Consider the following 27,065-nt stretch of genomic DNA (forward strand, 5'->3'; position numbering starts at 1 on the left):
TACCTTTTGGTTTTAATTTCTATGTAATTCTTCTGTGGAAAAAACAGGTGCAAATTTGGAAATTAGATCTAACTCTTAGAAAATCACACCTGTAGTATTTCAACTTCGTTGGCTGTGGGGCTATAGGTGATGGAACCAACAACATGTAATGCAACACAGTAAATAAGACAGAAACAGGACTATGAAAGGGGAGTAGTGGAATATGGAGTATCTGGATGATGGCTGTGAAAGTGTGAAGGAAGGCCTGCCGTGCTGCTGTGGGCTTTGGGAGCTTTGGGAGCAGTGAGCTGACCGGTGTGGCTCGTCTCTGGCTGCAGACAGCTGCAGCTCACACATACAGATCTGTGCCAGTCACACCTCTACTGCATTTGTGTGGTAGATAGAATAGCCAACAGCTGCACCAGAAGCTGAACTGCTTTATTGAAGTTATGTGTGACAGCCAATGATACAGTAATGATGTGTGTGTGTATGATGTGTGTGTGTTTCTGTAGTCTGTGTGCATTTGCGGTGCGTGTGTGTATGTGTGTGTGTAGTCCGTGTGTGTGTGTGGTGCGTGTATGTGTGTGTGTAGTCCGTGTGTGTGTGTGGTGCGTGTATGTGTGCATAACCTTGAATGAAACAAATCAGAGTGTGGATGTAACAATGTCACACAGAATACATTTTCCTCACAACATAGAGACAGAATGGCTTCTTATACAGCTAGAGAGAGATAGAGAAAATAAAGAGTCTAGTGTTAGAATCAAGGTTTCTCATGTTGTCTGTGTATGTTACTGTAAGTAGCATAGCTGTGTTATATACTGTAAGCATGTTGTCTACTTTAAGTAGCATCCCACTGGGCACAGATGACAGTTCAACATCTAGTTTTGATTTACATTTCATTGAGTTGTCAACTAACTGTGAATTCAACAACGTCATTGGATTTAGGTTAAAAGTTGGTTGAAATAAAGTACGTTTTCCATGTTGATTCAACATCTTCACATACATTTTGTGGGTTGAAATGACCTGGAAACAACATTGATTCAACCAATTGTCACCCAGTGGGATGGCTGTGTTATAAGCTTCCACAGTACTTGATCGCTAGGGGAATGAATGAGTCAGTGGGAAGAAGCAGTCTGTCCCACCTGGTGTTCTGCTGAGATCAATAGAGATGAAAGGGCTCTCCGACTTGACAATTATCACCCACGACCACTGGGGACTATCAGGAGAAATTACCCATATGCTCCTCTCAGCCTCTCACAGAGCTGCTATCAGGCCTCTGGTACTCCCCGCTGACATCATTTTCCAATGACATCCTCACATAGTGAGGTGAGAAAAGAGGAGGAGGGTGAGATGGACCACAGAGAGAAAGAGAGAGAGATGGATGACGGGGAGAGAGAGAGAGAGGGTGAAAATAGAGAACGGGAGAGACAGCGGAAGTGAGTGCTGTGAGAACAAATTAATAAGTCAATGAGGGAGGGACGGAGGGAGAGAAACCAGGGTCCCAGCTACTAGGCCAGGGACAGGAATGGGGAATGGGGTGGGGGAGGCAGCAAGGTTCCCATGCCCCGGGGGCCCCAGGGGAGTAGCGGTGGCAGATGTGACGTCTGGGGCCCAGCTCAGGTCTCTTGCACTAGGGATGACAGTCTGCAGTCTGGGCTGAGACCAGAGGCTCTCATCCATCACTCTCAGACGACCAAGGGCCTTTCTGTATAAATAGATACAAAGAAGACCCAGAACAGCCTCTTATTGGACTCCACTTAGGGCTTGCCTTGGGCCTCCTCCAATCACAGTTGGGCATCTTGTCTCTGCTACGTTTAAAAAAAAAAAATGTTATTACCAAGAGCCCATCACAAATTTCAGGTCAAGAGAGTCATCTAGTTTGTTGATGTTTCATATTATTTTGGGTAGCTTATTAAGAAAACAACGAAATATCTCAATCTTGCCTAAAATGTCTGCTTGCTTCCCAGCTGAAACAGTTCGGAAGAGTTTGTGCATATACATTATATATACAAAAGTATGAGGACACCCCTTGAAATTCATGGATTCAGCTATTTCAGCCACACCCGTTGCTGACAGGTGTATAAATCGAGCACACAGCCAAACATTGGAAGTAGAAGAGCTCACTGAAGAGCTCAGTGACAGTCAACGTGGCACCGTCATAGGATGCCACTTTTCCAACAAACCAGTTCTTCAAATTTCTCCCCCAGTCAACTGTAAGTGCTGTTATTGTGAAGTGGAAATGTCTAGGAGCAACAACGGCTCAGCCCTGAAGTGGTAGTCCACACAAGCTCACAGAACGGGACCGGCGAGTGCTGAAGCACGTAAAAATCGTCTGTCCTCGGTTGCAACACTCAATACCGAGCTCCAAACTGCCTCTGGAAGCAACATCAGCACAATAACTGTTCGTTGGGAGCTTAATGAAATGGGTTTCCATGGCCGAGCAGTCGCACACAAGCCTAAGATCACCATGCGCAATGCCAAGCGTCGGCTGGAGTGCTGTAAAGCTCCCTGCCATTGAACTCTGGAGCAATGGAAACACGTTGTCTGGAGTGAGGAATCGCGCTTCGCCATCTGGCAGTCCAATGGACAAATCTGGGTTTGGTGGATGCCAGGAGAACGCTACCTGCCCGAATGGATAGTGCCAACTGTAAAGTTTGATGAAGGAGAAATAATGGTCTGGGGCTATTTTTCATGGTTCTGGCTAGGTCCCTTAGTTCAAGTAAAGGGAAATCTTAACGCTACAGCATATAATAACATTCTAGACGATTCTGTGCTTCCAATTTTGTGGCAACAGTTTGGAGAAGGACCTTTTCTGTTTCAGCATGACAATGCCCCCGTGGACAAAGCAAGGGTCATACATAAATGGTTTGTCGAGATCGGTATGGAAGAACTTGACTGGCCTGCACAGAACCCTGACCTCAACTCCATCGAACACCTTTAGGATGATTGGAACGCAAACTGCGAGCCAGACCTAATCGCCCAACATCAGAACCCGTCCTCACTAATGCTCTTGTGGCTGAATGGAAGCAAGTCCCCTCAGCAATGTTCCAACATCTAGTGGAAAGTCTTCCCAGGAGAGTGGATGCTGTTACAGCAGCAAAGGGGGACCGACTCCATATTAATGCCCATGATTTTGGAATGAGATGTTCGATGAGCAGGTGTCCACATACTTTGGTCATGTAGTGTATTATGATGACATTTTGTGATGTTTTTGTTTGTCTTTTTGTTCGGCTGTTCAGGCACACACGTTTTTTTCTGGAGGCAAGCCAAAGTTCGAAGCCGAAGTCTACGCCCATCCGTCAGTGATTGGTCAACAGCAGGGATTCTTCAATAAAGTCTTTGCTGTCATTCAACAAGAGACAACTCGTTTTCATGCACATTTTTTCATTGAGAAATACTGCACCAAACATCTTAGTTAGATGTCAAAAAAACATCAAAATGAATCACAGATTTCTTGAGTTATCTTAGATTAATACTGACTATTTTAACCGAAGGTCTTTTAGGGAGTATACGAGCACACTCGTTTGTTTCGCCTAGCCGAGTTCGACTAGGCGCCAGCCGAACTGAAGCATGCCGACGCCTTAAAACCAGCTCAATGGTCAGTAAGAAGCCAGGAGTCAGAGCTGAGTGATGGAAGGAGGGACAGAGAGAGGAGGAAGGAGCCTCCCAGAGCCAGTTTTCCAGGAGGCTGTCAGCGTGAGACAGCTGTGAGGAGAGGCCTTTATCTCCTAATGCACTGTATTACAGAGTCCTTGGAAAAAGCCTTGTCTCTGTGAGGGTGGATGAAAAAGATTCGGATCGGATCCCGACTTTAAATAGATTAGGACTGCAAGCAGTCATACATCTGCAGCCGCGATTATCCCCCTTTGAAGCCCCATGAGTGGCTGTCGACACCCATCAAACATGGCGAGGGGTGCAGCCGGGTCGGCTGCCGCTGTGCCAGGGGAATCATGGGGGTTTGTCTTTAGGGTCTCTTCTCAAGCTCCTGATGATTTTAAATAAACATCTGTAAGCCCTGATAAGTACAATGCTTGGTTTATTCCTTGGGACTGACATAAAAGGAGGTGAGGAAAACATAACAAATTAAGCAAGGACTTCCTGAATGAATCCGAGTAAACAACCGTGGGTTATTCAAAGACGATAGGATCAGGAATAGCACTACAGGAAATGACCTCAGAGGCCTAGAATAATGTCTGGAGAATTCAGTTGAATTCCCATCAGAAAATCTATTTTATGTGGTTTATGTTATCTGTAGAAATCTAGATATGTCTACAAGGTTCAGAGTTTATCCAGATTGTGTGATCTGACCAGGAGTGCTTACCAAACAAAATTCTGGATCTTAGGGTCAGGTCACAGCCTATTGCTATAATGTGTATTATTAACTTCCCCATCTGCCCCATTGACTCTGAACTTTATTAACTGAATCATGTTTTGACCCACCTGTAAGGATGAATGTGAAAATGAAAGAGTGCGGTATTACCTATTGGCCCTCTTCCTAGAGGAGACTGTGCTTCATTCACACTACTGGGATCCAGGTGAATATGTATCTCTGAGGGAGGACAACAAACCTGTTGGGAATCTGAGATTGATTAATCAGACTGAATAAGTATTTATTTTTCCACTCCACTGGTCTTCTCAATGAGCTGTGAAATAGTCAGATACAGTAAATGAGGAAGATGATTGCATTATTAACAATTTGACACTCATAGCGGCACATATTTACTTGGCTGTAAAGAACCAGAGCCGGCACTAACCTATGAAGTCAATCTACACTACTGTTTAAAAAAAAAAAAAAAACAATCCCACAGGAGACATTTTAGAAGTTAGATGATTCTGGGTGTGTGTTGTTAATGTGTCTATTGTGTTTCCAGAAAGCGTGCTATCCTTTCTATTTAAAGGCAAGACAATAAACCCTGTACTGTTCAGTAGAACTTCCATCTCTATGGATCCTTGGGGAGGACACATCCCTAAAGCACCTGTGACGAGAGAGAGAGAGAGAGAGAGAGAGAGAGAGAGAGAGAGAGAGAGAGAGAGAGAGAGAGAGAGAGAGAGAGAGAGAGAGAGAACTCTGAAACACAACACAGGGACACAAGTCAAAACATTAACAACCCATCTACAGTGAGGGAAGAAAGTATTTGATCCCCTGCTGATTTTGTACGTTTGCCCACTGACAAAGAAATGATCAGTCTATAATTTTAATTGTAGGTTTATTTGAACAGTGAAAGAAAGAATAACAACAAAAAAATCCAGAAAAACGCATGTCAAAAATGCGCATTTTAATGAGGGAAATAAGTATTTGACCCCCTCTCAATCAGAAAGATTTCTGGCTCCCAGGTGTCTTTATACAGGTAACGAGCTGAGATTAGGAGCACACTCTTAAGGGAGTGCTCCTTATCTCAGCTTGTTACCTGTATAAAAGACACCTGTCCACAGAAGCAATCAATCAACCAGATTCCAAACTCTCCACCATGGCCAAGAACAAAGAGCTCTCCAAGGATGTCAGGGACAAGATTGTAGACCTACACAAGGTTGGAATGGGCTACAAGACCATCGCCAAGCAGCTTGGTGAGAAGGTGACAACAGTTGGTGCGATTATTCGCAAATGGAAGAAACACAAAAGAACTGTCAATCTCCCTCGGCCTGGGGCTCCATGCAAGATCTCACCTCGTGGAATTGCAATGATCATGAGAACGGTGAGGAATCAGCCCAGAACTACACGGGAGGATCTCGTCAATGATCTCAAGGCAGCTGGGACCATAGTCACCAAGAAAACAATTGGTAACACACTGAAATCTGAAATCCTGCAGCACCCGCAAGGTCCCCCTGCTCAAGAAAGCACATATACATGCCCTGAATGATTCAGAGGACAACTGGGTGAAATTGTTGTGGTCAGATGAGACCAAAATGGAGCTCTTTGGCATCAACTCAACTCGCCGTGTTTGGAGGAGGAGGAATGCTGCCTATGACCCCAAGAACACCATCCCCACCGACAAACATGGAGGTGGAAACATTATGCTTTGGGGGTGTTTTTCTGCTAAGGGGACCGGACAACTTCACCGCATCAAGGGGACGATGGCCATGTACCATCAAATCTTGGGTGAGAACCTCCTTCCCCCAGTCACGGCATTGAAAATGGGTCGTGGATGGGTATTCCAGCATGACAATGACCCAAAACACATGGCCAAGGCAACAAAGGAGTGGCTCAAGAAGAAGCACATTAAAGGGCTAGGGGGCAGTATTTGCACGGCTGGATAATTTTTTTTACCCGATTTAATCTGGTTACTAATCCTACCCAGTAACTAGAATATGCATATACTTATTATATATGGATAGAAAACACTCTAAAGTTTCTAAAACTGTTTGAATGGTGTCTGTGAGTATAACAGAACTCATTTGGCAGGCAAAACCCTGAGACATTTTCTGACAGGAAGTGGATACCTGATGTGTTGTATTACCTTTAAACCTATGCCATTGAAAAACACAGGGGCTGAGGAATATTTTGGCACTTCCTATTGCTTCCACTAGATGTCACCAGCCTTTACAAAGTGTTTTGAGTCTTCTGGAGGGAGATCTGACCGAACAAGAGCCATGGAACGATGATGGCCCATTAGACACCTGGCACGCGAGTTCATGTTGGGTACCCTCGTTCCAATACGTTATAAAAGAGTATGCATTCGTCCACCTTGAATATTATTCATGTTCTGGTTAAAAAGGCCCTAATGATTTATGCTATACAACGTTTGACATGTTTGAACGAACGTAAATATATTTTTTCCCCTCGTTCATGAAGTGAAGTCCGGCGGGCTTAGATCATGTGCTAACAAGACGGAGATTTTTGGACATAAATGATGAGCTTTTTTGAACAAAACTACATTCGTTATGGACCTGTGATACCTGGAAGTGACATCTGATGAAGAGAATCAAAGGTAATGGATTATTTACATAGTATTTTCGATTTTAGATCTCCCCAAAATGACGACTAGTCTGTATCGCAACGCCGTATTTTTCTGGGCGCAGTGCTCAGATTATTGCAAAGTGTGATTTCCCAGTAAGGTTATTTTTAAATCTGGCAAGTTGATTGCGTTCAAGAGATGTAAATCTATAATTCTTTAAATGACAATATAATATTTTACCAATGTTTTCTAATTTTAATTATTTAATTTGTGATGCTGACTTGTCTGCCGGTTATTGGAGGGAAACGATTTCCTCAACATCAATGCCATAGTAAAACGCTGTTTTTGGATATAAATATGAACTTGATAGAACTAAAAATGCATGCATTGTCTAACATAATGTCCTAGGAGTGTCATCTGATGGAGATTGTAAAAGGTTAGTGCATCATTTTAGCTGGTTTTATGGTTTTGGTGACCCTGTCTTTGAATTGACAAAACATTACACACAACTCTTGTAAATGTACTGTCCTAACATACTCTAAATTTATGCTTTCGCCGTAAAACCTTTTTGAAATCGTAAAACGTGGTTAGATTAAGGAGATGTTTATCTTTCAAAGGGTGTAAAATAGTTGTATGTTTGAAAAATTTGAATTTTGACATTTATTTGGATTCAAATTTGCCGCTCTTGAAATGCACCTGCTGTTGATGGAGTGCACCACGGGTGGGACGCCTGCGTCCCACCTAGCCCATAGTTAAGGTCCTGGAGTGGCCTAGCCAGTCTCCAGACCTTAATCCCATAGAAAATCTGTGGACGGAGCTGAAGGTTTGAGTTGCCAAACGTCAGCCTCGAAACCTTAATGACTTGGAGAAGATCTGCAAAGAGGAGTGGGACAAAATCCCTCTTGAGATGTGTGCAAACCTGGTGGCCAACTACAAGAAACATCTGACCTCTGTGATTGCCAACAAGGGTTTTGCCACCAAGAACTAAGTCATGTTTTGCAGAGGGGTCAAATACTTATTTCCCTCATTAAAATGCAAATCAATTTATAACATTTTTTACATGCGTTTTTCTGGATTTGTTTGTTGTTATTCTGTCTCTCACTGTTCAAATAAACCTACCATTAAAATGATAGACTGATCATTTATTTGTCAGTGGGCAAACGTACAAAATAAGCAGGGGATCAAATACTTTTTTCCCTCACTGAATCTCCCAGTGGACCAACCAACCTGATATTATTGATATCTTTCATTATTTCTTATTGTTGTTGTATTGTCGGGAAGGAGCCTGCAAGTAAGCATTTTGTTTGACGGTGGATAGCATGGGTATCCTGTACATACAACTAATAAACTTGAAACTTGTTAGGTTGGGTATGGTAACGTACTCTCCGCACCCACTCCCACACAATGTTTATCTTCCTCTAAATCCACCCAGTCTAGAGGATAGGGTTTTCCCCTCATACACTGACACTGATACGTAACTCTGCTGGCAGACTAGCCTGAACAGAGGAGCAAGATAGGCAGTGTTTGAAAACCTTGATCTGGACTATTGTCGTGAAGCATCAATTTTTTGTTCGCTTCATGTTTTTTGTTTCATACTGTATGTTTGCTTTGTAAGGGTGATATCGTCTACTGGAGTATGTCAATTGGCTTCACACACATCATGCTGCCTGCTGGTCAATAGTGTAGGAAAGGCATCCTCAGTAATAGCATTACTGCCCCCTACTGGGGAGAATAGCACATATTAGGACTGCCTCAAGCAGGTAAACAACAGTACATGTGTAGACTGAAGCAGATAGACTGAATAACTGTAAAAGTGGACCAAGGAGCATATTAGCTCTGGTAGCAGTGCATATGCTGAATGTAACAGGGGAAGATCACAGCACAACATTCTTATTGGTTCATTATTCATGTGACAAAATCAGTTTCCATCCTCAACTAACAAGTTTAACATGATTTTCTTAATCTGGGTTCTCAGTTATTGTAGAATGGAGGCACTAGGGGTTTCGTTTTTAAGGTTGCTGGCTACAATTAGGAATCAATACCTGATAAACTCATGTTTTTTAGTGTTTCCCTTTTTCTATGTATCTCAGAAATAAAACAGTGGCTTGTCCAATAGGGTTGTTTGCTTTTGGTGCCCTGGCCTACAAAGTATAAACATCTCTCTCACATTTACTATCAAAACATCATTACCTTTCCCTTGTTTTCACACATTAGTTGGCTGAGATTCTTTCCACAGTGAGTGTTGTGCCCTGTGAAGCGGGCTGGCAAGCACATGGTGAATCCTTTTCTCTGAGTAGGCTACACACTCACTCTGCTTGCCTGCCTGCCTGCAGCTGTGTCAACAACACAGTGAGATGGGTGACTCCCTGACTGCAGACAGATAACTCATATCTATCTGCAAATACAGTCTCAGAGAAACATAATGATAACAAACATAGTTGTACCACATTTGTATAACCTATACCTTTCATAAATCCTAACATGAATTACCTGATTTGATGTAATTATCCATTCATTCCTGGTCATCCCAGCTCCTTTGCTCTAGTGATCAAAGAGAAGAGGCGTTTAATTATGAAACGACTCCACTAAAACCTCGCCTGTAAGTCACCATATAGAACTCATCTCTTCAGCCCTTATTAAAGCGTCTGGCCACAGCAGAGCAGGGGTCAAAGGTGGCTGGAGGTCGGCAGGGTCCCATCACTGTGACCGCAGTCGGGGCCTATAGGCTGCTGAACAAACAAATGTCTGAGGTCATCACATCAATGGGCTTCAAGGCTGTACTTTAAAATGTAGGTTTGTGTGGGACTATTTTGGCCGAGCTAGCTATGTTAAAGTTGACTACATTCTAATCTCAACATTTACTTTTTTGTTGTAAATGGTAATATGAAATGACAAGATGGCCATTCTAATATCCATAAGTGCATGTTCATATATAAAATGACCCATTCTCTTTTTTCCACTAACATACTTTAAATGTGTTCTAAACCATATGATTTTAACAGGCTTCCCTGTTGTATGAGTGCTTTGGGCTACTGGTGCGTAATATTTACTTTTTTTCAAGTTGCTAAGCACCATGGGAGTCATGGGTCAAAGGTTAGCTCAATAATAGTTGAGCTTCTTAATCTAAGGTGCCAAAAGGGTCCACTTTAACTCCCTATACTTCCCTACTCCTCTTACCTCCACTCTAAACATACTTCACCTTAGCGAGTCAAATTATTTGTGTGTGCGTGCGTGTGTGTTTGCGTGTGTGCATGAAATTAATAACCATTACAGCTGATCATGAACTCACCTTCAGTTTGAATTAAAGCATGTTCATTTAATTGCTATAATTTATTCACACTTTGCAAATCCAATATATCCTAGCTGATGATGATTGCATAAGGACCGCTTGGTCAGGCCACAGGTCTGAGGTAAAAAACTGAGCCCTCTGATTGGACCAGTGGGAGGACACAATAGACCCAGCGGTATCACGCTACTACCACATCCCCTCTCCATTTACCACTTCCTGCCTGGGAATCAGGGCTTTACATCCCTCACGGAATTCCACCGTTTGTTTCTTTCCCAAGACTTCCAACTGCAACAAACAAAGGGAGGTAGGAGAGAGAGGACAAACACAAAGGGAAATATTCTGCAACAGACCAGAGCACACATTCCAATAGCAAGGTCCTCACCACTACTGGGGCTGAGGACAGTGGGGAGATGCAATGGACAGAAGGGCGAGAGGAGAAGAGGAAGGTATGGTTATTGGTGTTGGTGTTTCTAGAATACTCTCAAAGTCATGCCATTATAGCTATTCAATATAACAGTGCTATAAAGGAACAATCCAAATGTATATAATAAAAATAATAACTATATTCTCATATGAACACACATCTGTTTGTTTTGCTTATGTCAATAGAAAGCCTCACACATGCACTGTGCAATCTGTAGATCTGAACTGTAACATCTCTTTCTTTCTCTTTCCCCTCTCTTTCTGATAACAGACAGTGCAGGCACCTGAAAGGCAGCAGCAGTGTTTGTGTGTGTGCATGCGTGCTGTCGTCACGGCTGCTTGTGGCAGTTCGGTCGGCCTAGTGTCCTAGACTCTAATCTGCTGGAGATGCTATCATGTGTGATTAGTGTACAGGGTGTTTACTGGCACATGCTCTCTCTGATTGCAGTTAAGCTGCTACCACAGTTACACAGTTACACACACAAACACACACATAATATACCCCTAAGGAGAGAGGCCTGCACCTGCTCCTCTTTTTGACCAGTGTAAACAGAGCAGGGGTAAAGCTAGAGGGAGGAGGGGAATGGGATGAAGCATTAACGGCATGTTCAAGTTGAGGTTCACTAGGGGCTCCTCTGATTCCATTATCTTAGCACTAAATGCTAAATAGGTAGGATTTGAGGTAGGAGTATTTACCAAGCAAAGTTTAGGTGTTGGTGAGTGTGGGTGTTGGTGGGTTTAGGTGTTGGGGTGCTTGGGTGTTGGTGTGCTTTGTTGTTGGTATGCTTGGTTGTTTGGGTGTTGGTGAGTTTGGGTGTTTAGATGTTTGAGTGTTGGTGAGTTGGGGTGTTAGTATCTTTGGGTGTTAGTGTGCTTGGGTGTTGGTGTGCTTTGGATTTGGTGTGCTTGGGTGTTGGTGTGTTTAGATGTTTGGGTGTTGGTGAGTTGGGGTGTTGGTAGGTTTGGGTGTTAGTATCTATGGGTTTTGGTGTGCTTGGGTGTTGGTGTGCTTAGATGTTTGGGTGTTGGTGAGTTGGGGTGTTGGTAGGTTTGGGTGTTGGCAGGTTTGGGTGTTGGTGAGTTTAGGTGTTGGTGAGTTTGGGTGTTGGTGAGTTTGGGTGTTGGTGAGTTTGGATATTGGTGTGTTGGTGAGTTGGGATGTTGGTAGATTTGGGTGTTGGTGGGTTTGGGTGTTGGTGGGTTTAGGTGTTGATGAGTTTGGATATTGGTGTGTTGGTGAGTTGGGATGTTGGTAGGTTTGGGTGTTGGTGGGTTTGGGTGTTGGTGAGTTTGGATATTGGTGTGTTGGTGAGTTGGGATGTTGGTAGGTTTGGGTGTTGGTGAGTTGGGATGTTGGTAGGTTTGGGTGTTGGTGGGTTTGGGTGTTGGTGGGTTTAGGTGTTGATGAGTTTGGGTGTTGGTGAGTTTAGGTATTGGTTAGTGTAGGTGTTGGTGAGTTTGGGTGTTGGTAAGTTTGGCTGTTGGTGAGTTTAGGTGTTGAGCAATGTTTATGCTCTGGGGACCTGTAGACCTGGAACATTCCTAATGCAAATTGAGAATTGGAGCATAGATATGAAGCAAACAGGGGATCCGAGTGGATTACACACAGCATGTTTGAGCAAAAACATCCTCTCTGGGGAGATATGCCACAGTGATTGAGTATAGGGATCTCTAACCCGTTCTTCCACAGCTTACAGACCATTCACTTCCCTTAAGACAACATCACATAGTACACATTGCATGACATTTCTTTCTCCAATAAACTTCCAATAAGCAATGATGTTGTTTTTTCCCATGTTTTGACCCTCTGTTTGGTGATTTAAATGACAAACTTCCTTGCTCACTCGAAATGTACGCACAGACATGGCTCAACACTCATAAAAAAGACAATCAGCAAAACTATTGCTGATATGGATACAAACAAAATGAACATGCTGGGCTGTACTTTGAATAAATGTATTTTTTTCTGCTTGGTAAGGCAGTGTTTGCTGACACAGAGATATAAATGAGGCATGCAGAGTTCTCACTGTTTTGAAAATGAATACCTTGGGAGTGATGAAGAGACATCTCCAGTAACTGACACTCATATCTATGCGAAGGGGACACTGGGTATTTCAACACTACTGGCACATATTTGTTGCGACATCGCTACCTGTATAGCAACTGTCCCTTTGGGTTTAACAAAACGTAAATACATTTCCATTCAAACAGTGCTCATACAGTGCTCATATATTTTACAAAAATATTTTACAATTCATAGTTGACTACAAAAATATTGCCAAGATAATTATGAATTACACCTTTTCAGTCTTTCAAGACAGTTTTTTCAACTTATGTTCAGTGATTTTCAGGTCTCTAGGAATAGATCATTAGAAGGAGAGGAAATGTAGACTCTACCAAAAAATAAGGAAAGAAGGGCTCTTGATGCTGATATTCCCCCTCAGGTCAAAGGACAATGAACTACACATGCCTGTGATCTCCATTAATACTCACACAGAAAATATCAATGTCTTCCTCTGACCCTGCCTAATCACGTCTGTGCTGCGTTACTGCTGGGCTATGGGGTTTTAGCAACTCTGGCCCTTAATGAGCTTTATGTGTTATGTTTTGTCCCCCCTCCTCCTACTCAGCTGTACAACACACTATGAGTTATTTATGATGGCTGGGCTTTAGCTACATCAACCCTTCTGCACTCCTACACCAAGCTAATTATCCTCTCCCCACACATGAATCATTGCACTGCACCACCCAAAGAAAGAAAGAGATTCATTTCTCTCTCTTTCTCTCTCTCTGAGCGCATAATTCAACATTAACCTCCTTCATTCGTGTAAGTTGGAGTGTGTGTGTTGGTCGGCAGGAATGAATGCCCTTGATGTCGATAATCCGGTTTTCACACAGGGTTTGGCTGCTGTTTTCATCCACAGGGCTTAACAATATTGTTCTAATGTTGTAGTACAATAGTTTTTTTCTGACCATGTGACCTGAGCTGAATTTTTCCGGTCAGGGAGGGAATAATGTAGGAAGTAAAGATCATCAATACACACACTTCCGTTAGGACAACCAACACCTCTTTTCCTTGAAATGTGAACTGGTCACAAGGTAAATATCAATCAACAACATCGTAAGATGCTCCATCCATAAGGGTATACCTTGCAAAGGTAATTCCAAAGCTATGTGGTTAGACAGGTTTGATTTCATAGGTTTGATTGATTTCAGTGGTTCTGTCAGTATGTGTAGTCTGCATAATGTCACATTACAGGTGTCATATTTGTTTTGAACACCATTCATGTAGGTTACTCTCAACATTGGGTTTCTTTTGGAAAAGCCTATATGTCTGACTTCTAATATCATACTGTCCAAGGTCATACAAGTATTACATGACTCAGAAGAGTGTCTTTACTTCTGACAAAACATTTCATTTCTCATCTCTGATAAAACAATACGTCTGGGTCCCAGTCCCACACTGGTCCGGAGTTATTAAGCATGTGTCTCATTTTCCATTTCAGTCCAAGAAGTGGACACAAAAACACTATTTTCACTTTTATTCTAAAAGTCTAATGAGGGGATCAAATATAACTGACACTCAGAGAAGACAAAGAGAGCGTGGCCCTCCGTGCATGATGGGGAGAACAATGCAAGGGGAATGTGCCGTGGCTGCAGAGGTAGGAACACTGAATGCAGATTGGCCTGTAATGAGGGATTAAGGTGGTATTACAGGCCTTTATTAAGATGTTTCTGATCCTCATTAGACAATCTCATATCAGCACATTGATTCCCGTGTGTGTGTGTGTGTGTGTGTGTGTGTGTGTGTGTGTGTGAGACCACTGATGCATTACTGCACTGCTCTGTTGTTTTCATAATGAGAAATGGGCAAAAAGGAAATGTACAGTCTGGAAAAGATAGAAGAAGACATCAAGTGACCGAAGTCAATATTTAGACTGCATGGCAACTTTGAATAGGAGTCAATCAAATATTGCTGATGTTAGCATCAACAGCATTTGGTTGACTCCTATTCAAAGTTGCCAAATAATATATTCCAATATTTATAGAAGTCAGCACAAGTTTACTACATGACACTACAGACACAATGTTTAAAATTACAATTAGTAATTTTACAACTTTCTCTGACCCATGGTTCCTGACAAAAATATGATTCCGAAATCTATGAAAAATCTACACTATGATTCAAAGAATGGATCCACAGTTCCAATGTTATATGAGGGAAGGTGGATCAGCTGTCTCTTGGTGACAGGAGATCTGTATCTGCAGGTATACTAGAACAGAAGATTAAGACAATGGAAAAGCCATTCCGTGAGCAGGCCCTGATAACTTTTTCATTGTTAAACTTGATAGGTATCCCTTGAGCTTTCAGATCCTTTTCATTCCCACGCCTGACCACCCTGGACTCCTGTTGCAACATGCAGCTGCTAGTTTTACCAAGGCTCTCTCTCTATGTGGCAGCTCTATAAAATGTGTCTGGAGCAATGGGAAAGAGAGGCAGGTCTAAACACAGTCCTGTTTGGGATTCAGAGTGGAGACTTGTGGGTCCACAGCAGCAGGCTATGTGTAGGTGGTATTCTCAGACATGGATGAACTTTGAAAAGGGGTAAATCCATTTGAATTCAATCACTTTTTGACAGCACCTCTTTTGATTAGAACAAAACCTTCCATACATATTTGCCCACTGTAGAAGTGCTCGGAATGGGATTTTTGGACCTGAATGCCAAAACGTTCAAGAGATAAAAGGTGCTCAAAGTTGACCCATTTTGCATACCCCACCATACCATGAGACATCCATGTCTTCATCACTGGAAAAGATCAATGGTTGAGATTTATATAATTTAATAGTTTTCAAACAGGGTTGTCAAACTGTTCTATAATTTCTGGAAGAAAACATATATACACTAAACAAAAATATAAAAACGCAACAATTTCAAAGATTTTACTGAGTTACAGTATAAGGAATATAAGGAAATCAGTCAATTGAAATACAATCATTAGGCCCTAATCTATGGATTTCACATAACTGGGAATACAGATATGTGTCTGTTGGTCACAGATAGCTTTTAAAAAAAGTAGGGGCATGGATCAGAAAACGAGTCAGTATCTGGTGTGACCACTACTTTCCTCATGTAGCGTGACACAACTACTTCACATAGAGTTGATCAGGCTGTTGACTGTGGCCTGTGGAATATTGTCCCATTACTCTTCAATGGCTGTGCGAAGTTGCTGGATATTGGCGGGAACTGGAAAACGCTGTCGTACACGTCGATCCAGAGCATCCCAAACTTGCTCAATGGGTGACATGTCTGGTGAGTATGCAGGCCATGGAAGAACAGGAACATTTTCCGCTTCCAGGAATTGTGTACAGATCCTTGCGACATGAGGCTGTGCATTATCATGCTGAAACATTAGGTGATGGCAGCGGGTGAATGGGACGACACAACGGTATCTCTGTGCATTCAAATTGCCATCGATAAAATGCAATTGTGTTCGTTGTCCGTAGCTTATGCCTGCCCATACCATAACCCCACCGCCACCATGGGGCCCACTGTTCATCTCATTCCCTGAGATGTTGTCTGACAGTTTGTGCAGAAATTCTTCAGTTGTGCAAACCCACAGTTTCATCAGCTGTCCGAATGACTCAGGCAGATGAATTAGCCGGATGTGGAGGTCCTGGGCTGGCATGGTTACACGTGGTCTGCATCTGTGAGGCTGGTTGGACGAACTGCTAAAACAACATTGGAGGCAGCTTGTCAGGTGTATGGATTATCTTGGCAAATGAGAAATGCTCACTAATAGGGATGTAAAACATATTTGTGCACAAAATTTCAGAAAAATAAGTGTTTTGTGAGTATGGAAAATTTCTGGGATCTTTCATTTCAGCTCATGAAACATGAGATATGACAGTATAGTCAAAAGTTGTGACACACCTACTCATTCAATGGTGTTTCTTTAAATTTACTATTTTCTACATTTTAGAATAATAGTGAAGACAACAAAACAATGAAATAACAGATATGGAATCATGTAGTAACTAAAAAAAGTGTTAAACAAATCTAAATATATTTTATATTCTTCAATGTAGCCACCCTTTGCCTTGATGACAGCTTTGCACACTCTTGGCATTCTCTTATCCAGCTTCATGAAGTAAACACCTGGAATACATTTCAATTAACAAGTGTGCCTTGTTAAAAGTTAATTTGTGGAATTTCTTTCCTTTTTAATGCATTTGAGTCAATCAGTTGTGTTGTGACAAGGTAAAGAAGATAGCCCTATTTGGTAAAACACCAAGTCCATATTATGGCAAGAACAGCTCAAATAAGCAAAGAGAAATGACAGTCCATCAATACTATAAGACATGAAGTCAATACAGAACATTTCAAGAACTTTTAAAGTTTCTTCAATTGCAGTCGTAAAAAAACATCAAGCGCTATGATGAAACTGGCTCTCATGATGACCGCCACAGGAAAGGAAGACCCAGAGCTACCTCTGCTGCAAGAGGATAAGTTACTTAGAGTTACCAGCCTCATAAATTGCAGCCCAAGTAAATGCTTCACAGAGTTCAAGTAACAGACACATCTCAACATCAACTGTTCAGAGACTGCTTGAATCAGGCTTTCACGGTCAAATTGCTGCAAAGAAACTACCACTAAAAGTGCTTTCTTGGGCCAAGAAACACAAGCAATGGACATCAGACCGGATGAAATCTGTCCATATGCCAAATTTGAGTCCAAATTTGAGATTTGTGGTTCCAACCACTGTGTCTTTGTGAGACGCAGAGTAGGTGAAAGGATGATCTCCCACGTGTGTTTCCCACCGTGAAGCATGGAGGAGGAGGTGTGATGGTGTGGGGGTGCTTTGCTAGTGACACTGTTGGTGATTTATTTAGAATTTAAGGCACACTTAACCAGCATGGCTGCCACAGCATTCTGCAGCGATTCTCCATCCCATCTGGTTTGCGCTTACTGAGACTATAATTTGTTTTCAACAAGACAATGACCCAACACACCTCCGGCTGTGTAAGGGCTATTTGACCAAGAGGGAGAGTAATGGAGTGCTGCATCAGATGACTTGGCCTCCACAATCACCCAACCTCAACCCAATTGAGATGGTTTGGGATGAGTTGGACTGCAGATGAGTTGGACTTTCATTTTTGCATATGTTGCAGCTTAGACCCTACTTACATCATCAAAGGTTTTTGTGTTGTGCCCACCCTCAGTTGAGACAACATTCTCTTGAATACAGGGTGGAATAAAATAGAGATGTCAACTTTCAAATGGTACCACAAAGATGGCTGGAGGTCCACACATCAGAGAATTTTGACATGAATGGGAATATCTGTTGTTTCAAGTTATACTGTCAATCCTCCATAGGAAACATATTGAAATCATAGAAATATAGATAATATAATATACATGACCATTTAAGTTGAAATTCGATGATGGGTGGACTGACGGTCAACTTTGTGTTAGTTATTACAATTGAACATTTCAATTAAATTTCAATTTCAATTGTGCACAAATTGTAGGGGTCTGAAGTGATAGAAATATAATTCATAGAATGGACTTATGATTGAAATGACACCCACCCTGTATTCAAGACCATGTTGTCTCTCAAATGATGGCGACACGACACAAAACCTGAGATTATATGAAATAGTGTCGAAGCTAAAACATTTGCAAATATGAAAAAATCAGAGTTTACCCATTTGTAGGTAATTGACGTTAAATATTTAGTTTGAAACCACTGTTTGTATGCTATTAAATTATATCAAACTCAAACGTTTATCTTTTCCGTGATGAAGACATGGATGTCTCATGGTATGGTTAAGGGTATACAAAATGGATCAACTTTGAGCACCTTTATCTCCTGAATGTTTTGGCATTGAGGTCCAAAAGGTCACTTTCTGACCACTTCTTCCATGGGCAAACATGTATGAAAAGTTTTGTTTTAAACAAAAGGGATGCTTTCAAAAAGTTATTGAATTCAAATGGATTTACCAAACGATCATTCTCAATAGCAGAGATGAGGAAGCCTGGTCTACTGAACATAATTAGCTCTGGTATAGACGCTTCAGAATTTATAATCATTTAGTGACATCATTGGGAGGCTTTTTCGAATAACATAAAATTGTATTGGTCACATACACATGGTTAGCAGATGTTGTTGCGAGTGTAGAGAAATGCTTACGCTTCTAGATCTGACAGTGCAACAGTATCTAACAGGTAATATCTAACAATTCCACAACAAAACCTAATACACACAATCTAGTAAAGGAATGGGATGAGAATATATAAGTATAAAATATATGGATGAGCAGCGACAGAGCGACTAAGATGCAATAGATAGTAAAGAATAGATAGTGAAGGATACAGTATGTACGTATGAGATGAGTAATGCGAGATATGTAAACATTATTAAAGTGGCATTATTAAAGTGACTAGTGTTTCATTTATTACAGTGGCCAATGATATCAAGTCTGTAGGTTCGCACCTGCCTCTCTGTACTAGTGGTGGCTGTTAAGAGTGGCTACTTTGATGGCCTTGAGATAGAAGATGTTTTTCAGTCTCTCTGTCCCAGCTCCGATGCACCTGTACTGACCTCGCCTTCTGGATGGAAGCGGGGTGAACAGGTAGTGGCTCGGGTGGTTATTGTGCTTGATGATCTTTTTGGCCTTCCTGTGACATCGGGTGTTGTAGGTGTCCTAGAGGGCAAGTAGTTTGCCCCCAGTGATGTGTTGTGCAGACCGCACCACCCTCTGGAGAGCCCTGCAGTTGTGGGCGGTGCAGTTGCCTGTAAAAGATAGTGAGGGTTTTCGGTGACAAGCCACATTTTTCAGCCTCCTGAGGATGAAGAGGTGCTCTTGCATCTTCTTCACCACGCTGTCTGTGTGCGTGGACCATTTCACTTTGTCAGTGATATGTACACAGAGTAAATTAAAACTTTCCACCTTCACTGCTGTCCCGTCGATGTGGATAGTGCCTTTGCTGTTTCCTGAAGTCCATTATCATCTCTTTCGTTTTGCTGACATTGAGTGAGAGGTTATTTTCCTGACACCACACTCCGAGGGCCTTCACCTCCTCCCTGTAGGCTGTCTCGTTGTTGTTGGTAATCAAGCCTACCACTGTAGTGTCGTCTGCAAACTTGATGATTTTGTTGGAGGTGTGCATGGCCACGCAGTCATGGGTGAACAGGGAGTACAGGAGAGGGCTGAGAACGCAGCCTTGTGGGGCCCCAGTGTTGAGGATCAGCGAAGAGGAGATGTTGTTTCCTATCTTCACCACCTGGGGCGGCCCATCAGGAAGTCCAGGACCCAGTTGCACAGGGCGGGGTCGAGACCCAGGGTCTCAAGCTTACTGATGAGATTGGAGGGTACTATGGTGTTGAATGCTGAGTTGTAGTCAAAGAACAGCATTTTTAATCTTACAGCAATGAAAGAACCATTGAATAATTGAATAAGATTTCTATGTAAAGAACAGTGTTTACTGTGCACAGATGTCCTAGATTATGGAATCCACTATTGTCAAGATTCTCAGAATCTCTCTACCTTAGCCATCTCGCTTTCAGCTGTGAGAGGGAACCATGAAATGCAATGATGCCAAATAGGAGCAGAGTTGCATGAAACCAGCTGCACCTTCCATCTGCTCTTTGCCAGGGTGCGACTCACTGTCAGAGAGTTTGCCCACCCACAGATAAAGCACTGTAATTCACTGGAGAACACTTCTGTGCTGCAGAATCATTGAATGAGAGCTAGTAAACATCTTAAACATGAGTGAACACAGGAACATAACAGTTATCAAACACCTCAGATAATGTTATGTGTATTTACTCTGGGTAAACAGCCTCGTTGACCTATGGTGAGGCATCACGTGTATACTGTAGATGTAAAAGCCAATAATTGAGTTGAATCAGATGTATTTCATATTTTATTGTGAATCAAGCAGTCACACTTGATGCACTTACATAGCCCTATAATGACACCTTCTGGTTAAAAGTGTGTGTGTGTGTGTGTGTGTGTGTGTGTGTGTGTGTGTGTGTGTGTGTGTGTGTGTGTGTGTGTGTGTGTGTGTGTGTGTGTGTGTGTGTGTGTGTGTGTGTGTGACAAACAAGTATATTTTGTAAATCATCACAGTTAATATACCTTACTAATACTGTAAGGAGGTACATAGAGGATTCATTACACACACTGTTTTGTATGTGGCTGTGAGTCAGAACAGTTTCAGTATATTACACACAAACAAATTACAATGTTTTTTTTATGGTGGAATAAAGGCTTCAAGGATTCTAAACAAAAATCACTCCTACATTCAGAATGTTCAAACTAAAACATGTTGAGCTTATCACAAGCTCTCAAAATGCAAGGCTTATACTCACTCTAACCCACTATTGTAACTCCACACCTTGAAACCACCCCAAAATAGCTCACTAAACTAACGGGTATGCCTATGTTAATAGCCGTATTATTACCATAACTACCACTACTGCATTTGTAGTAGGGGGCGCTACAAGTACAATGCAAGCAGCATGTGTTTTCTCGGTAACAAAAACTGTTGTCAAGCGTTACTAAGGAAGTGGAAAGTTTGCTTAGCGTTCGGAGCTAACCAGCTAAGCTAAAGATAGCTAGCTAACTACCTCAATAACGATGTATTCTCACAACCCTGCAATGGACGAAACTTGATTTTGCTTTCCCCCAGGTATCTAACGATAATCATTTGATTAAATGAAGCGTCATGTCTAATGCATTTGTCTTTCCCAGGCTGGCAGGTTCCTAGCTAACTAGCGTTCTGCTGTCATAGATTAGCTAGCACACAGCTAACATTAGTTACGTTTCTCAAGCTAGATTGGACGCATAGTAAGCATTAGCTAGCTATCTCTGCTAGCAGAACCCATAACTAGGAGTATAACATGTTAACGTTGATGTAGCTATCTAGTTAGCTAGCCTTAAAAGTGATCAGCTAACGTTAGCTTAGCTAGCTAGTAAGTGTAGCACCCAGCTAACGTTAGCTAGCTGCCAACAGAGCTGCCACTTTCAGGCAGTAATTTAGCTAGCTAGCAAGCTACCGATAATGAGTCAACCATGTGTGCAGTTTACTAGCTAACGTTAGCTAACTAGTTAGTTAATCAAATTAATCGTGCCTAATGATGTAATACCTATCTTAACGTTATACCTTGTGTGAGATCAGTAACAGGCCAACATATGGAGCTAATGTGAAGTATGAGTTAAGGAATAGAATTGAGCAATCAAACATAATTATACATATTATCAATCAATTCTCAATAATAGTAGCTAAAGTAATTGTTTTCTAGATTATCTCCTTCTAAGCAAATGGAGTCCCCATGCACCTAGAAGGTGCAGCCTGCTATGAGGATGACTGAGAATGGGGAGGACAGCAGCCCCTCTCAGCCCGTTGGTGGAGTTTTACCTGGTGGAGCTCCTGGTGGGAAGGATCCAGGAGGAGTAAGTGGTGACAATAGGCCGGTGAACCCCACTACAGAGGACAACAAAACCACAAAGCTCCTCAACAACACCATGAAATTCCCTCAGGATGTACGAGACCAAAGCAGTCCCTACCAGCCCCGTCCACCCCTGCTGCCAAAGCCCCCTGCACTGTCAAAGGGAGGGAACAGTGGTTTGGTGGAGGAGAATGTGAGAAGCAGGAGACTGAAGAACAGCCAGGAGAGTCTGACCGACCCAGCTGAGACCGGTTCCTCCACAGAATCTCTTAAGGAGGACTCAACAGTTACAGGCGTGTTTACCTTGAGCGGTGCTGCCACCTTGAGGAACGGACAGGGCTCTGTCGTTGGACCCCAATCGGCTCCATCAGGGTCCTCCATCTTCAGAGCCAGGGGCCAGAGCCTTTCAGAGTACGAGCGGGGGCCCCACGACCACCACAGTGACCCTGCAGAGCAGCGGGTGAGGTCCTCCAAGGTACGCCTCTCTCCCTTACAGCCCTCGGGTCCATTTCCTGCTCTGGAGCAGAGCGTGGCATCCGCATCCTTAAGGACGGCTAATCGGATTGACAGGGATTGCGTGGATTATGGCATTGTGCCGGGGAGAGCTGGGCCGGAGAGGCTGCAACTGCACAGGAACCTGAGCGACAGCCAGCTTCTGGATAACATGGTGTCGGACAACATCTCTGTCAACTCCATGAAGTCCACCTTCAGCGTGTTGAACCCCATCAGACCCAGGGACGTCAGGAACAGGTATTTCCACAATACTCTCATTCAGGATATCCTCTCCAGATTACTGACCAAATACCTACTGCAGGAGCCTTCTCTACCTGTATTGGATCATTGACTCATACTGGTATCAGAGTGCTATTAGAAGTCTTGATGGCTTTGATGCTGTATTAGATTAACACATTCTGGATCTAAATACAGTATATATAGTATCCTTTGAATGTTTGATGCACCTCTAAAATGAAGATAGCCAGGCTTCGGTGATATTCCATTGCATTGATAACGTAATGCACTTCCTGTGATGTGGCACATGACATCCCATGATAAGAATTGATGTGGGCCTTAAGTTAAATATGCCTGTATTCTGCATGAAATACAGACTGGCATTTGAGCTATTATAACCTACTGTGAACAGTCTCACAGTCACCATCAGCTTTGAATCGTAACCAAGAAGACTGTGCTGTAGGCTAAGGCTAATTATTACCATGGCACATCTGCAGTTAGAGCATTAGCATTGATGTGTGCTCTAGCAACACTGGTGTCAGCTACAGTACCTCCCGTTATTAGCCTAAGTGTTAATTTCCTCGTTGTTCCAGGAGTTTTCTGGAGGGCAGTGTGCTGGGTAGGGGTGCCCTGCTGGGGGCTGAGGAGCTGGACCGCTACTTCCCAGAGAGGAGAGTTGGCATCTACATAGCCACATGGAACATGCAGGGAGAAAAGGTGGGGCCGCTCCTACTGTTTAACATTAGGCCTAGAGCCTGAACGTATGTTTCTACACATTCTACACTCACTCTTTGATAACGTGTGTCCTGGTATTCTGTTATGTAGGAAAATCACCGCTTCCGTATCCTTTTCAGGGACTTCCAAACAACCTAGACGATCTGTTGCTCCCGACGGACTCTGAATTTGCTCAAGACTTTTACATCATCGGAGTCCAGGAGGGATGTCCAGACCGGTATGAGATGACTGTGTATGAGTGCATAAAAAAATGATATAAATGAAGTCTTCAGTACTCTTTGCTGATGTGTGTCTGTGTCACAGAAGGGAATGGGAGATCCGTCTTCAGGAGACTCTGGGGCCGTACTACGTCATGCTCTACGCAGCCTCCCATGGGGTTCTCTACCTAACTGTGTTTGTCAGAAGGGACCTCATTTGGTTCTGCTCAGGTCTGTCCCAAATGGCTCCTGACATTTTCAGAGGAAAATGAATCGGTCCTTTACATCAACAAATCTCAGAATGTTGTCTCTTATTGAAATGTTGTAACAGAGGCAACGTTATAAGGTGATCTTTGGCTACCTACTGCATATTTTATGTGTACAGTACATTATGTGATTTGGTCCCTCTGTACCCTGTAATTATCGGATCTCCTAACAGAAGTGGAGCATGCCACGGTCACAACACGCATCATGTCTCAGATCAAAACCAAAGGAGCTGTGGGGATCGGCTTCACCTTCTTTGGCACTTCCTTCCTCTTCATCACCTCCCATTTTACCTGTGAGTGACACGTCTGTTGTTCAGGGACTGATGTCAATACATGACGAGAATGTAAACAGGAAATGGAAAGCCTTTGGATACAGTCTCACTACTAACTAGGGGTGTATTCATTATGCTGATGTTTAGTCTGTTGCAAAAAGTTTTTATTGGACACATTCTGGTAGGTCCCCCCCAGTTTCATTCTGTTTGCTCTGTTTACTTCTGTTTGTTTTTTAAAATATAAACGGTTTCCATTGCAAGACGTAATGAATACACCCTAGGTAATTTAATACATGTCCTTGTTTTCTAGCTGGAGATTCCAAAGTGTACGAGAGGATTCTGGACTACAACAAAATCATTGAAGCACTTGCTCTTCCTAATGGTCTTCCAGACACCAACCCTTACCGCTCCACATCCTGTAAGTACTCCTAAAGGCAAATAGTTGTTCATTGCAGTACTGCTGTTACATCTAGAAGAGCATGCTTATTGTGTGATGAGAAATGATGGTATTTCCTTCATGCAACAAGTACTGAATAAAAACACCAGTGTAAATGTACTGATCATTTCTGTTTCATATCTTTCAGCGGATGTGACAACACGGTTTGATGAGGTTTTCTGGTTTGGGGACTTTAACTTCCGTCTGAGTAAAGATCGTGTGGGGGTAGAGGCCATTCTAAACCAGAACCCAGGTGTGGACATGGGCCCTCTGCTCCACCATGACCAACTCTCCAAGGAAATGAAGGATGGTATGTCTACATGGAACAAAACAATATTAACACGAAGAACCAGACAGGTTTAGGCAAATATGACATGTATTAGATTGTGAAAGATATCTCAAAATGTATTGTTACCTCGCTCACTGTGACAGATATTTCAAAATATAATACAAATGTATTATGCTCTGTTCTAGGTTCCATCTTTAAAGGCTTCCAGGAAGCACCAATTCAGTTCCTCCCCACCTACAAATATGATGTCGGCTGTGACATGTACGACACCACCTCCAAGCAGAGAACTCCCTCATACACAGTATGTGTCAGCATCAGTGCCATTCATTCAAGCAAGCCTCTTCTTTTTTTTATGATGGTTTGTTTTAAACACACAAAATAACATTTATATTTTACTGTTCCTCTGTGTGCTATAGGACAGAATACTGTTCAGGAACAGGCAGGTGGATGACATCAAAGTGATAAAGTACACCAGCTGTTCAACGATAAAGACGTCAGACCACCGGCCTGTCATTGCCATGTTCCAGGTCAAACTGCGTCCCGGGAGAGACAAGTAAGTCCCACCCCTTCCTCTCAGTTGTTGCAGCAGCAAGCTTTTTTACAGCTCTCATGTACACTGTAGTACAATTAGTAGTAGTAATAGGTGTCCAAAAGTGCAGTCAATGAAAATCTGAGTTTATCTAGAACAGTTTGTTAATCCTGACTTTTATTTGTTGTTCTCTGTCTGGTGTGTTTCCCAGTATTCCTCTGGGAGCAGGCCAGTTTGACAGGAGTCTGTACCTGGAGGGCATCAGGAGGAGGATCACCAGAGAGCTGAAGAAGAGAGAAGCCATGAAGAACCAGGGCAGCAGCACCATCTGCTCAATCTCCTGAACCTGGACCGGACTTGACTGGACCGGTCCTCCCTCCAGAATCATTCTGACCCAGTCGGGAGGGACAAAAGGGAACCAGTCTTTTGTTGCCACTTCCAGCCCAGTCTGTGTGTGGGTCATGGAAGTCACAGAAACTGATCTGTGAGCACCCCCTACTGAGAGCTGTTGGAACTGTCACTCATGGTTTATGGGGGGCTGAGGTTGTAGCTGTGGGGCTGTTCTTGAGGGCAGGGACCTTGAATTAATGACAGATACCAGCCTGCAGACTCAGCAGTTAACTGGTCTATTTATACAGCCCTTCCACAAACAAGACTGAGCTGAGGAACGTGCCATTGAAGATTACCTTTTAGTCAGTCAGTCACATCTCCATCTGTGCGCTGGCTGGCTGAAGCGAATGCTTTATGTAAACTGTACTTTAAACATTTTTTTCTAATTGTTTTATTTTGTAAATTTATTTAACAAGCCAGGTTGATATGGGCTATGTAATGTCACCTTTTTTTACTTGGTGTAACAGTATTCAAAGGCCTTGTAAATGCATTTTCATCAAACAGCTCTTACAGATGTTTAATAGTGTACATCACTTTCGGTTGATATACCAAAGCTCAATTCACTCCAAAACTTTAGTTTTTTGTGGATTTACTCAAAGAAAAAACAAACCCATGTGATTTCACAGAAATTGACTTGTTATTCGTATCAACTTTATAGGAAATGTCAGTTCCTTTGGTGTTGCTTGATGCAAATGCATTCCCTGCAAGTACGGTACTTATTGAAATATCTTAATACATGGTCTTTTCTGGCATTGTATAATACCAGATGTATGAATAATATCTTTCAAACATTTAACTTATTTACATATTGTATAATATCTCACATAATGGACACAGAATCATCTTTTGCAATGGTGATGTTGATCGTGTTGGAGGGATTTGTTAGACCGTACTCTGGTTCATTGCCTTAATGTCATCTGTCTTGACTAAATGAAATACACTGTCATGTAACTTTTTCAAAAATTACTTTACGTACTGTATTGTGCTAACGAAGGGAAGATAATTCATTTTGTTCTTGCATGAAGATCAATGGTTCTGGTGTAATGGCGAATCATGAGTTGTCATTACACGCTCATGGCAAGTGCCTGTGATCTTGTTTGTGATTTCCTCAGGACTCCATATATGTGCATCTTTTATAACACATGCTTTGAGATGTAACATCACATAAAAAATGTTTGTTA

The 27,065-nt window shown here is 42.5% G+C and overlaps 1 protein-coding gene and 1 long non-coding RNA gene across 3 annotated transcripts; one reads left to right on the plus strand and one right to left on the minus strand.

Moving 5' to 3' along the window:
• Nucleotides 1-404: 404 nt before the first annotated feature.
• On the minus strand, nt 405-4,693 carry LOC106585422 (uncharacterized). The gene is made up of 2 exons (XR_001323967.2): nt 4,460-4,693; nt 405-1,787 (listed from the first exon to the last, which is right to left on the minus strand). It is a non-coding gene; the product is annotated as an uncharacterized lncRNA (long non-coding RNA).
• Nucleotides 4,694-21,088: 16,395 nt separating this feature from the next.
• Nucleotides 21,089-27,065, plus strand: inpp5e (inositol polyphosphate-5-phosphatase E). Of its 2 annotated transcripts, none has more exons than XM_014171596.2 (11): nt 21,089-21,281; nt 21,895-22,791; nt 23,364-23,487; nt 23,625-23,722; nt 23,809-23,933; nt 24,142-24,261; nt 24,551-24,658; nt 24,825-24,986; nt 25,151-25,266; nt 25,382-25,518; nt 25,706-27,065. In XM_014171596.2, exons 2-11 carry the CDS (start codon nt 21,950-21,952, stop codon nt 25,836-25,838), a joined length of 1,965 nt encoding a protein of 654 aa, XP_014027071.1. In that variant the 5' UTR covers nt 21,089-21,281; nt 21,895-21,949; the 3' UTR covers nt 25,839-27,065. The 2 variants fall into 2 exon arrangements, with proteins under 2 accessions (XP_014027071.1, XP_014027072.1); XM_014171597.2 differs by having other exon boundaries at nt 21,116-21,281; nt 21,881-22,791.

Source organism: Salmo salar, chromosome ssa24 (genome assembly GCF_905237065.1).
Source record: "Salmo salar chromosome ssa24, Ssal_v3.1, whole genome shotgun sequence".
Taxonomy (NCBI): Eukaryota; Metazoa; Chordata; class Actinopteri; order Salmoniformes; family Salmonidae; genus Salmo; species Salmo salar.

What these genes read in the sequence shown, in the direction of transcription:
- inpp5e (XM_014171596.2), top strand. Translation starts at nt 21,950, where the DNA reads ATGAGGATGACTGAGAATGGGGAGGACAGCAGCCCCTCTCAGCCCGTT. An exon ending in CCCAGGGACGTCAGGAACAG is followed by an intron (nt 22,792 to 23,363) that starts GTATTTCCACAA and finishes TCGTTGTTCCAG; the next exon opens with GAGTTTTCTGGAGGGCAGTG. An exon ending in CCTCATTTGGTTCTGCTCAG is followed by an intron (nt 23,934 to 24,141) that starts GTCTGTCCCAAA and finishes ATCTCCTAACAG; the next exon opens with AAGTGGAGCATGCCACGGTC.